Below are 12,835 nucleotides of genomic sequence, written 5' to 3'. Positions count from 1 at the left end.
TGTACCATCATGTTGCAAACTTGGTTTAATTTTTCAGTAGTAGAAATAAACCATGCTTGAACTTATATATATTACTGCTATATACAGTAAACATTTTATAGAAGGTAACATGTTCCCCATATGTAAAAGTTGAGTCTGGGCTGTAGAGACGCTTTGTAACATACCAACTCAAATTCAATCCTGTGAGATAAAATGATATTGTGAAAGTATACTATTACACACAAATGATTTCATTGCATTAAAAGAAAATTGTATACAATGTCTTTGCAAAAAATCTGTAGTATAGGAACCTATACGTGCACAGTAAAATGAAAGAGTGTGCAAACAGGCTGAGTAGATTTGGTTAAAAAAATTTGTACAACTAAACGCACATTCACACAAAACTTTTTCAGCAACTTACAATAGAGAATTGCCCGAAAGAATTTTAAACAGAATATCTGCTCCAACTTGACCTTCAGCTTGGCATTGGCAAGTAAGGGGTGATAGGGATGACAATATATGTTTTGATTCATAAATGTTTATTGTTCACACCACTGTACAGGGGGAAGCAGGGAAAATAAACACTAATTAATTACATGGGTGGGTTAGATAGGAATTGATGCTAAACACTGTATAACTTTAGTTTTTAGGACCCATCCATGGGAATGTAAACAGGTGGGGACACAGGTTTACCTTAGGCCCAATTAATGCTACCTGCTAATTTGGTTGATATGGTTGACTAAATCAGTGGAAAACCTTTTATTACATTACCTGATAAGTGTGTAAACACACTACACACAGAAAATACATATATTTAATTGAGTTAAACAATAAATAAAAGTAACTATACCCCAATGTTTAAATTAAAATTCTTAAATAAAAAGAACCTTAAGAAGTGTTCACTGAAAAATATATAAAACCCCTAATATACGTGTCAAGTACCATATATACTCGAGTATAAGCCGTCCAGAGTATAAGCCGAGGTACCTAATTTTACCTCCAAAAACTGGGAAAGCTTATTGACTCGAGTATAAGCCTAGGGTGAGAAATGCAGCAGCTTCTGGTGAATTTCAATCAAAAAATTGAGGGTTTCTGCTCCCACAGGAAGTGCCGGTGTCTCGTTTTTGGATGCCAGCGACCATTCTTGGATGCCAGCGAATATTCTTGGAGACTATTCTTGGACGCCGGTGAGTATTCTTGGACACCGGCGACTATTCATAGGCGCCCGCGACTATTCTTACACGCCGGCGACCGTTTTTGCGCTTGACCCGATTATAAGCCGAGGTAGAGTTTTTCAGCATATTTTGGGGGCTGAAAAACTCGGCTTATACTCGAGTATATACGGTACACCAACAAAGAAAAACAATTCATGTGATAATACAATTAAACATGTGACTCCAGTCTGTAACAATATGCCACAATGTGCAAAGTTGCATCAGTTTTTATAATAGTGTGACATTTTTAATCCAAAATGGACACTTTTTTTTTTTTAAAGAGCACTAAGCTGTATCTTGGATAATGGATTACATATAATTTTGATGGAGATCTAAACATGTTGCTCTAGTATTTACTGTAATTTTTGAGGGAACAACATACATACATTTTGGACATATTATGCTAATACATCATAAAGTTCAATAATAGTATATATTAAAGGCATCACTTAATTGAACTGTGCTTTTTCTGTACAAAGTCAAACAAGAAGAAATTAAATTAATCTAAGGATATCTGCATTTGGTTACCTCATATTGATCTCCTGCACACAACCTTGCAAATCCAGCCAGTCCTGAAATAAAAACAAAAATAATAATCACACGAGTAAGTAATGTTTATAATGTAGAACATTTTTGACAAGGCAAAGTTGGATTCAGGGACATAGGAACCCATGCAGAACATATTCTAATAAGAGCACCACTATGTTATTGGATCCCTTATCTGAAAACCAGTTATCCAGAAATCTTGTAATTAATTGGAGTCCATCTCCCATAGAGCCAATTTTAAATTATTCTAATTAAAGAAAAAAAAAAAAGTTTCCTTTTTCTCTGTAATTAAAACAACAACAACAGTGCCTTGTACCTAATCCTAAATATGTAGCATGAATCTATAAAAACAATCCTATTCCAGATAATAGACTCCACAACTGTACTACTGCTGAATGTATTTAATACACTTCTTGTGCCTGTGATCAAGTAACTACAATAAAGTGAATATGTAAAGGAAAGTATCGTGTACCATCCAGAAGTGACATGTTGTAAAGTTCCGGCAAGTAATCCGTTAACGGTGTTAAAAAACACTGTAATCAAAATCATTGCAAGAAGTATGCGGCAAGTCAATGGGAAAACCTTTTTTTACTTCCAACAGTAAAGGAGCACCTGTGTAAGAGATATGTGTGTAAGGAATGCTCTACTCTCTACAGGGATTGAATTGCAGCTCAACAGGCCTATAACAAGTGAGAAACCAGCTAGTGTAGATACACTGTGACTTTTGCAGTACATCAAAAACAAATGCAGTTCCAAAGTAGTGCTACTTAAATAAACAAATTTTATGAATTTATTGACATATTTCAAGAGAAGGAAAAATATTTAATCTTCTTGTGCACAAAATAATTTCCAATGGAGAATCTTGCAGCTTGCTGTAAAAATGAAAAAACAAAAACAAAACATGCATGGCTACTGCTGTAACTGTACTTTCCAAATTTGTATTTTGCAGTCAAGAATGTTTTTTTGCCTATCTGTAGTATATGGTAGTGCTTTCGAACCCCATTTCATCTTGGTTAGTAACAACATACAATCCATAGTGCAAAAATCACCCATTTGTTCCATGTGTCTATTCCAGAAGAAGGGGCGTGCTTTTACACTATCAACGTAACTAGTTTGTATACACGTGTATTCTGCACAAAAAGGTTTTTTTCTTCACACTTATGAACCATATGCCCAAGATACAACCATGGTTTCAATTGTATGCTCCATGCTGCTATTATTTTGTCCAATAATTATTTCAGATTTTTATGCACGATTCGAAAGAGGTCATCCTGCACAGTACCATATTTTCTCCCAACATATATTTTGGTACAACATGTATGTAGTTCATATTCAGGTTGTTAAACCTTTAAAGGAAAAACCTAGAATATGTACTAAGTAGATGTGTTTCCCCATATTTGAAGTTATGCCATATTTAGACTGATTTTGGCCTGCATAACCTACTTAAAGAATGTTAACATGTGAAAAAAATACTTAATAGTACTGTTAAATTCTCACCTTTCATCTTAATGTGAAACTCCCCTAGCTGGCTTTCCAAGTCATTTTCCAGGACACACATGTTCTAAGAGGACCAAAAATTACAAATTTTAAGAATTATCATTTAGAGATATTAGACTTTTGTTACTTAGGTAAGTAGACCTGTATCGAAAATCATAAAATCATTTTATTAAATGCTTTAAAAAAGTTGGCATCAACCAGTTACACCATGATTCATCTATCAGTGACTCACCCATGGTAGACCTTAGCACTCTGATTGGCTGCTATAAGTTACTACACCTGGGCAAGGCTTAAATATTACACCTAAAAGACAACTAGAGTTTTCTACCAGCAGATTGTCTCAGCAAAAGGCTAGGTTACAATATGCCTTGGATATAAGTTAGCAACAGGAAATGTTTTGTTTGTGCTCACTTCAGTATATTCCTTATATCCTTTTCCAGCTTCTGAAAGGCTTTCTCTAGCTTCTTTGCTCCCAGGTGAGGCTGTGTAAGCTTTAACCATATTATGTGCACCATCCCTTAGCCTGCGCTGGATACAGTATGCTTCATAAAGTTCATCAATCTGTAAAAAAAAAAAAAAAAAAAAAAACGTTATATAGGAACACTAAGCTTGTCTGTGCAAAAGGAACTTGGATAATATGATTAACTGGAAGTTAAAAACATTTTTAGTAAAAGTTTTCTACCAGGCCCTTTGCTTTATACCTCACATAATCTGAAGTGCATTCATGAAAGATGTACAGTCACCTGTTCCTAAACTCTATATTCTTTCATATCATATTTTACACCCCCTCCGAAGATTAATATTCTATTATCAATACAGACTTACTAACCTTACTTGTATGAAACTCTAGTTTGCGGATAAATCGTTCAATGCACTTCACATGCTGTAAAACAAATATAAAAATGATTTTGTTTAAAACAGAATGTTACAAGACGAAATACAATAAAGAAGCAGTTGGTTTGGCTAGGGGGTGCTTAACTGGGTACCACATGCAGTCACATAGAAACTGCACGAGATGCACTGAATCTCTGGATTCAGGCAAATCACAGTGTCTGACCAAACCAAAACCCTTAAAACCATGTTTCTTTAGACCGCTGGACAATGTAAGTGGTCTGGTCTTTTTTTTGCAGATGGTTTATTTCACAATTTGCATATACAAATTAGGGTTTTGATTCAGAATCTTTTTGTGGAGTATGCAGTGTTTTCTTGAATTAAAAAACAGCAGATTTGATGCATTTCTAATCAACAACAAAAGCAACAACAAAAGCACAAACAGGAATTTGCAAAGCAAGGATGATACATTTGTTATTATATACTGATAAAATCTGTAGTTAGTAATTCAAATGATAGGCACTTCTCACATATGTAATCTTGTCCTTCTGTACTTTAAGTTCAGTTGAATTGCATTAGTCCCCGTCACTTTGTAAATACTGTATGTCAGCCTAATTTCTGTAGAAGTTATCTATATAAATGTCTTAGGTATTACCTTTTCATTGCTTGTTATTTTTTGAATTTCTGGACATTACTTTTTTTTAACTTCAGATTCACCTATTTTGCCCATAAGAAAAGAAAGATTAAGCAACTGGATAAAGTTTGCACAGGCACACTGGGAGTTTTGAGTTCAGTTCTGACACTATCCACAAGGAGTTTATATAGAAACATAACATCTTCAAAATTAGATAAAACCGGCAACAATATTGGTAGAACACAGTCAAACTGGTAAATTGTCTACCCCCTTTACCCCCCCTGAATAATTGTACTTACGTATTAATGTTGATACTATATACGAAATAAATTACAGTGAAAAAATATATCTTTAAAATGATTGAAATTTATATATATATATATATATATATATATATATATATATATATATATATATATATATATATATATATATATATATATTTGAAAGTTGCTTTGAATTACATATCCTTTCTTTATGTAAATACATTTTTTCGTCAAAAAAAAAAAAAAAAAAAAGTTCAAAACAAAGCAGATTCAACACTTACATCCATAGAACAACACGCTGAAACCCCACACTGATTTACTCACTACCTTTTTACTTCCCCAGTCACTCACTAGAATCAGGCCCCTTCTGTTTGGCTTCCTGTGAATCCTAGTTTATGGAATATATGTATTAGGCTGAACAGGACTTGTGTCCTTTTCCCCCAGCCATTATTTTACCAATTTGTAAAATTGCATACATAAAGAAGATTAATCTTGTGCTATATGATGGCCAAATCCCTATATGTTTCTCTTTCCCTACTAATGTTTCTTTTGTCTTCCACTTCTGGTTTCTGTGCAACATGCCTTAGTTATTAGACTTTAAGTGCAACAAATATGTCCATACCTTGTCCAGATCATATAGAAAGCCCTGAAAGAGTAAAAAGTTAGATAAATAAATAAATTCAAATTATAAGAAACCCTTCTGCAAATTTAGAAAGGCCCACTACTAGACTCCTTCTCACTTATTACTTAGCAATAAATATTTCTCATTTATTAATAAGGTAGGTGAAGGTTTAAACTTTTCAGTAATTTCCAGAAGACATCAGCGGATAAGCTACGCTCATGGATTTTTAATAACATAAATAAATGTGCATCAAAGTAATTGATTTCATGTTCTTAAACATAATTTATAATGGATCTTTACTTTGTTTGATCCATGCCTTATCTTTAAAAGACATTAGAACAATTTGGTTTGAATAGGATAGACTGAATACAGACTTGATGTGTCGGGACACAAGACAATTAGGTGTCCTGTTCATATAAAATAGAACTGCCCTGTACATGCTAAAAAGCCACAGTGTTAATCATGGGTACGAGGATAGAACTAGCTCAGAGACCTAGAATGTCTAAAAGCCTAATTCTAAGCCAGTACTTTTTTTTTTATGTAACATGCCAGTTAGAAATGAATAACACCTACCAGCCTGGAGTTTCTTTTGGACTCTTTTATCTGTTTTGTTAGCTTATCTAGTTCCATTTGATGAACTTCTAAGTAGGCCCTGTAAACAACAACAATAATAATAATAATAATAATAATAATAATAATAATAATAATAATAATAATAAGAGAGGAACATATCGTGGACAGACATTTTTCAAAATGAACGTTGGGATGACAATTTTGTTTCATTTGCACTGTTCCGTTTTTAGAACATACAGCAAAGAAAAAATGTAAAATCAGGGAAATGCATTATACATTGGCAGGACCCAAAAAAAATAGGAAAAACAAAATAAGAGCATGTAAAAATTGAGGTTTTACTGCATGTCAAACTTCTCACTATAATTTTGCAACACCCATATGATTTGGTGTGCACTTAGTTGACATTTCTTATCCTGTTGTAGTGGGTGGAAGTGTTTTTTTAATCATGGTGCAGCTTAAGATATTCTAGCAGTTATCGGGCATTACTAATTTTTCAGTTTGTGGATTTCTAATTATTCTAGATTTTCTTTCAAAAGAAAAAGCTTTGGAGACAAATAAATTTGACATCATCCAGAACCACTGCCAATATATTGCAGTATTCTGTAGCTTCTAAACATCACCACATCTTTTGTAACTACTTCTCCACAGTTTTTAGTGCTTAATAAGGACACATACTGCAAGTAGGATATATTTCAATAAATGTGTGTGTGTGGGCCTTGTTACGTAACTAGCAAAATTCTTATATTCTGTACACACAAATGACTTGCACGTAATTGCTCCTTGATAGCACAAACATTGCCATGCCTGAAATGATTCACAACCACACTAAAGGCAGCAAAAGGCAAATGCAATCTCCATGTATATTTACAAAATCAGGTGTGAATTTGCACATGCACACATGCCTGTGGTTATGCTGGGTTATGGTTAAAAATGAGTAATTGTAGGCCTAAGTCAGTTTTGATCAGATTAACAGTAGTAAAGGCGATTACAGATTCACTTATCCATTATCGTAGTGCAGGCCCGGACTGGCAATCTGTGGGTTCTGGCAAATGCCAGACAGGCTGCTATAAGGTCCCATAGAAAGTCAGTATTTAGTGGGCTGGTAGGGACTGTTTGGGCCTCTGTGTGGGCTGATTGGGCCTCTGTGTACCTGAAATGGCAGGGCCTATTTTAATTCTCAGTCCGGACCCGTCGTAGTGGTCTACAGGCCAAACATATGTTTTACATGAAATTGGAAACGTTTTTTAAAAAATTGTGGAAAAAGAGGCTCAGAAACCGCAGATGCTGTCATTAACACAACATCACTGTTTAACACTTGAACAAGAGCCACTTTGCCCGAAACATGTTACGATAATATACCTTTCAGCACACCATCTGCGGTTTCTGAGCCTGTGTTTCCACAACTTTTTTTAAACTTTTCCATTGGCATGTGCTTTAGTTGGGACAGAAGCAGTGGTACAGGTATCCATGCAACTGGTCCAAACGCTCTTTTTTTCATATGTTTTACATATAATGATTGATAAATAAATAGCCAGACAGTATGGTTGAACTTGGCCAGTTAACTTAGTAATTAACTGGGCCAGTGATGGAACTTGTGATGTAATGAATATACTGTAATTATTTCTGATGCCACAAACTTTGCAGTTGTGTGGCTTCCGCTTCTAATTTTTAAATGCTAAAAAAAAAAAGGCACCACTGGAGGCTCAGAGTATAGCAATGAAAAAATACTTCACATTCAGTTTTAACAATACTTTCTGTATACTTACCCCAAACCCCTTTTCAGGGCATTATATACCTCATCCACCCGGTCAGGCTGTGGCACCTTTGGAGGAGGGGACTTGTGAGACATTGAAAACATTCTCCGGACTCTAGATCCAGATTTTCGAGAGATTGTGGGTGTCTGGAAAGTTGTTCGATGCCTATGAATAGTAAATGGCCAATTCAGATAATCTTTGTTAAAACACAATGCTGCAACAAGAAAAATAACACTCAAAAATAGTTTCCTAAATCCTTTCTATAAGCTTCTACTTATCTTCAAAACAGGCTGATCTTGAAAAATATTTAGCAAATTGGTAGAAAAATCTACCTTTCCTGTGTTTTACAGACACATATTTTACATGCATATAGTCAGGGGTGATCCTAGCCCCACCTCCGCCTGAGGCAGCAGCAGCAGTTGCTGCTGCCCCCCCTCCCCTGGAAATTCGCTCTTAAAGTACCAGGAGCAGCATTTTTGCCGCCCCTGGTACCTAGTGGGGTGCTGCCGCCTGAGGCGACAGCCTCAACTTGCCTCATTGGCGAAGCACCCCTGCATATAGTGCAATATTGCCAGCAAATGTTAAAGCTACTTAGGGTGAGCAACCATCTAAAAAAGGCCTTGAAAGAGCCAAGATTACTGCCTCAAACAACATGGGTCACATATCACATATGCTGAAATCTATAATCTAAGATTATTCTATTTTGTAGTAACCTTATGAGCAGAGTTTCCGAGTCAAGTTGGATTAGGGCGTGGGATCTAATTTATCCCTCATTCGATAATTCGATAATTCAAATTTGAGAACTTTGAACACCCTGTCTTGGTTTCATTCTTTTCAAAATGTATTTTTGAAACTATCACGTTCTAATTAAAATTCTAGAAAAATACAATCATACCTGGTCTTTTCGTATGTTGAGTTAACCCCAGCAAATGATTGACTTCTAGAAACTGATGCAGAAATTACCCTCCTTTGAGGTCTCACAGACAGTGACATTGTAGATTGTGCTTTGGGAGTGCTCCCTGAAAAAAAAACAAAAAACAGAACCATTGTAACAATTTTATTCACCCATTTTAACAAAAAAAAAACAAAATACATATTTACTCAATAAGTATACACCTTTTGGCAAACATTAATATTTTAGATTTCAATTACAATATTTCTTTAATCTTATAGAGAAAAAAACCAAAAAAAAAGTGTACTTTGGTTACACGAAATAGAGGACAAATGTACTATAAAATTCAAGTTCCTCACAATATACTGTAGCACTGAATAAGGAGTATTTTTAGACCAATGGGCCCCAGTTTTGAAGTGGCTTATAAAGCAACAAAATGCATTAACCATATTGAACTAAGTAAAAAAAATATTTAAAGACAGCATTTGACTCTACAACATCAATTACTTGCTGGAGAGGCTGTGGGCAAAAAGCAGACAGTTTTCACATGTGCAGGGCCGCTCCTGCCATGAGGAAAGGTGAGAGCCTTGCCTCAGACGGCAGCGAGTGGCCAGTTACAAGGGGCGGCAAAAAGCCACCTCTTGTAACTTTAAGAGCTGAATTTCCAGGTTTTAACTCGGAAATTCGGCTCCGCTAGTGCAAAGAGCGCAATTGCACTCAATGCACTAGCGATGCTGCTCTCCTTTTGACCTGCTGATTTTTAAGCGGAGCGGGAGGGGGAGGGGGAGCGGCATCTGGGCTGCCCAGAATCAGCTCTGCACATGTAGTGGTCTTGACCACATCTGGGGTCAGTTTAGAGTTAAGTTAACTTACAAAAGAAAAACAAAAAGTGGACCCAGGGACTGGTCTGATATTCACATTGGAACAATTAAGACATTTTTCCCCCTCAGGCAAATTGGGGAGGCTTTTGCCTTCCTCTGGATCAGCCAGTAGTTAAGCCAGTTTCATTTAGAAGAGTGTAAAAGGTTGAACTTGATAATAAGTGTGTTTTAGCACAAATTCATCAGAATATTGGGAAGAGGTTGCAGCTACAAATAATTTCATATATTTTATACATTCCTTGAGAAGGTCTTAAACATAATATATGAATATATAAGGACTTCTGAACCAGGTGAAAATGTCAGAGGGCCATAAGACCCATTAAGCATTTCTAATAAGACCCATTAAGCATTTCTAATAATACAGTTTAACCAGGACCAGATTACTCGCTAGGTGCCTTAGGCGCTTGCCTAGGGCCCTTGCCCACGATCATGGCATCACACAGCTTCCCTTCACCAACGTGTACACACAATGATGCAGCATGCTGCCATGACGTAACAAAGGGGAGGGGTGGGCAAACTAATAAAAGGACTTTGTGCGAGTGGAATAAGATCCTTCACATGCAAACTGGCTAGCTAGCTCCAGACTGCCATCTCTGCTCCTACTGTCCATGTTTCCTGGAGCCTTTCCGCTGCCGCAGTTCCACTACTGTCCTCCCAGAGCTGCCTGCCAAGTTGAGATTATTTAAATCTCATCTGGCAGCAAAATAATTGTAACAGTGTTATTGGCTCTGGCTGGGAGGGAGTGAGGGCAGCCAGGCTGCAGGACCAAGGCTACAGTTGAGGTGAGCAAGACATTATCTACTATTCTCTAGTCATCTCAGCTGACTGCAAAATAATTCTAAGGGTCTTTGGGACTGTCTGACTGGGTCTGAGAGGAAGTGATGGAAGACTGCAGGACCAAGGATACAGCTGCGCTAAGCAAAACAGTCTTTCTAGTTATCTCATCTGGCTGCAAAATAATTGTAAGGGACAGGACTACCTGTGCGACTAAGTATGTGGGAGAGGGAGCTGGCTGGGACTGTTCTTACTGATCTTGCTGCCAGTTCTGGGGTTAGTTCTTATGGTCATTCTGCAGTGATCTTACTGGCATGTCTGGGTTTAATGGAGTGGCCATTTCTTCAGTTCAGGACCACAGTGTCTTGTGGTGCACTTTGTGCTTCTGATGTCATTCCAAACATGGAAAAGTGTGTGTTTTTGATTTTTTTTGTTTTTGAACACGGTGTTTGAGGGGGTAAAGACACAAAGTTGTTGTGGGCAAAAAAATTGCCGGGCCACGTAACAGATACGGTTTCTTTTGAGGTGGGGCCAGTGGAATATTGCATTTCCATCCATGAGACAAGTGGCAACAAGTGCAAAAAATACACAAGGTGACATTTCTGATAGCATACATTTTTTTCTAAAAGATGGGCATATAAATGGTTAACAAGTGTGCTTCTTGTACCTAATATACTGCAACCAATTCAGTCATGCTGTTTATCAGTCAGTGATTCCCACCACTACTATGGGAGCTAAAAATAAACATGCGCACATTATGTTAAGGCACACAGAATATCTTTTTTGTTATCCTTGTTTAATTAATGAAACGTTAAATGTATTAAAATTGTGCACAATGGTTTGAAGTGACTTTCACAATAGTTAAGGGGAGTTATAGATAAATGGATAGTGATTGCAAGCTTATCATTTGTGTGTTCCGAGTATTAAAGGAATACAGAGAAGTTCCTATGAAAATTGAAGCATTATCAGTCTTACGAAGAAGTAGTTAGACTTACATTTCTGTTTGTAAACCCCCTTCCCCAAGACCTGGAATCACAAAGGGGAAAGTGTGCTGCAGATATAGCGCTGCTTTTCTTCCATCAAGTTTGGCTGGGGGTGGCATATTACAACAGTCTACTCAAGAATTATATCTCCAGATCAGTGTGACTGACACAATTAGCTCTCCACTGGCAGGGCTCTTTAACCCTTGGCTGGGGAAGCTTGGAAGGACTTGTGTATATAAATAACATTGTGCATATTTACATGTTGCCATTAGTATTTTTTATTGGAAAGGGTATCAATTTACTGTATGCAATGTAGTTGATTTGGGTATTGCATATCTAGGTATGCTTCAAGGGAAACAAAGGAATAATTGTGCAAAAATGTTAGGCACCCTCAGTGATTATATATATAGCATAGTAGCATCAAACTTAGAAGCAAAAAGCTGGACCACAGCAAACACTATAAGAAGTGAAATAAGATTGTAATGTGGTGCAAAGTGCCTCACTTTGGAAGCTATGGGCAGGAAGAGGCAGTTTATGAAAGTAAGCACACGATAGCCCCACTGACATCTCAACATAAGTAAATGATACAGCATGTAGAGAGAGCAAAACCGCTCCGACTCACCGCAAGTTGATCAAAGGTAGCCGGGCACAATGAATCCGGATCTGGGTGCTAGAACTTCGGCGTCCCACGCCGTAGAGAGTGAAGATAAATAGAGAAGAGCGATTCCGCACACCAGGCCCTTTTAGTTAAAATAGAAAATCTTTATTCGACCATGTTTAAAAATACACGCTGTAGTTTCAGCTTGACGCGTTTCGGGCTCAGCTGCCCTTAATCATAAGCAATATAGCTTATGATTAAGGGCAGCTGAGCCCGAAACGCGTCAAGCTGAAACTACAGCGTGTATTTTTAAACATGGTCGAATAAAGATTTTCTATTTTAACTAAAACGGCCTGGTGTGCGGAATCGCTCTTCTCTAAATGATACAGCAACCTCAAACTTTATAGATACAAAGCATATGCCCAACTGCCTTATCAGTACTGATACCTAAGCTCATTTAAGCACTTTTTGATACCCGTTGACCAAATGCATTATAACTATCATTATGCTTTAAAGTTGTTTTGACTTATTTTTGTCAAAATCTTGTGATGTGCATTTCAGCCAATGTTTTCGAAGGTGAACTGTCCCTGTAAAAGTTTTAATAAATACCATAATGGTTTCAAATAGGTTAATACCATTAAGTTTGGTCTCAGCAGATTTCCAGTTCAAGTAGATTATCTTGTGGACAGTTGAGACAGATGGTTTATAGATTATCTGTAAATGCTTAAGCACTGTCTATCTTAAATATGATTGATTAAAAGTTGCTATCGTTTGCTTGAAAATACCTTTCA

General features: G+C 36.7%; 1 protein-coding gene across 7 annotated transcripts in view; it reads right to left on the bottom strand.

Annotated features, from left to right (window-relative positions):
* Window positions 1-12,835, bottom strand: part of ripor1.L (RHO family interacting cell polarization regulator 1 L homeolog) — a 90,004-nt gene that overhangs the window by 28,284 nt on the left and 48,885 nt on the right. For 5 of the 7 annotated variants that reach the window (XM_018257738.2, XM_041590074.1, XM_041590078.1 and 2 more), the window contains exons 2-9: window positions 8,812-8,935; window positions 7,929-8,081; window positions 6,163-6,241; window positions 5,590-5,613; window positions 4,066-4,119; window positions 3,648-3,797; window positions 3,237-3,300; window positions 1,722-1,765 (exon numbers count right to left, since the gene is read on the bottom strand). In XM_018257738.2, the coding sequence (XP_018113227.1) occupies window positions 1,722-1,765; window positions 3,237-3,300; window positions 3,648-3,797; window positions 4,066-4,119; window positions 5,590-5,613; window positions 6,163-6,241; window positions 7,929-8,081; window positions 8,812-8,909 (666 nt within the window). In that variant the 5' untranslated portion in view covers window positions 8,910-8,935. Of the gene's footprint in view, window positions 1-1,721; window positions 1,766-3,236; window positions 3,301-3,647; window positions 3,798-4,065; window positions 4,120-5,589; window positions 5,614-6,162; window positions 6,242-7,928; window positions 8,082-8,811; window positions 8,936-12,068; window positions 12,175-12,835 lie in introns of those variants that run through there. The other 2 variants (XM_041590076.1, XM_041590075.1) reach the window with 2 other exon arrangements.

The sequence above is a fragment of the Xenopus laevis genome, chromosome 4L, assembly GCF_017654675.1.
Source record: "Xenopus laevis strain J_2021 chromosome 4L, Xenopus_laevis_v10.1, whole genome shotgun sequence".
In the NCBI taxonomy this organism is placed as follows: Eukaryota; Metazoa; Chordata; class Amphibia; order Anura; family Pipidae; genus Xenopus; species Xenopus laevis.
This window is presented reverse-complemented; position numbering and strand designations above follow the sequence as displayed.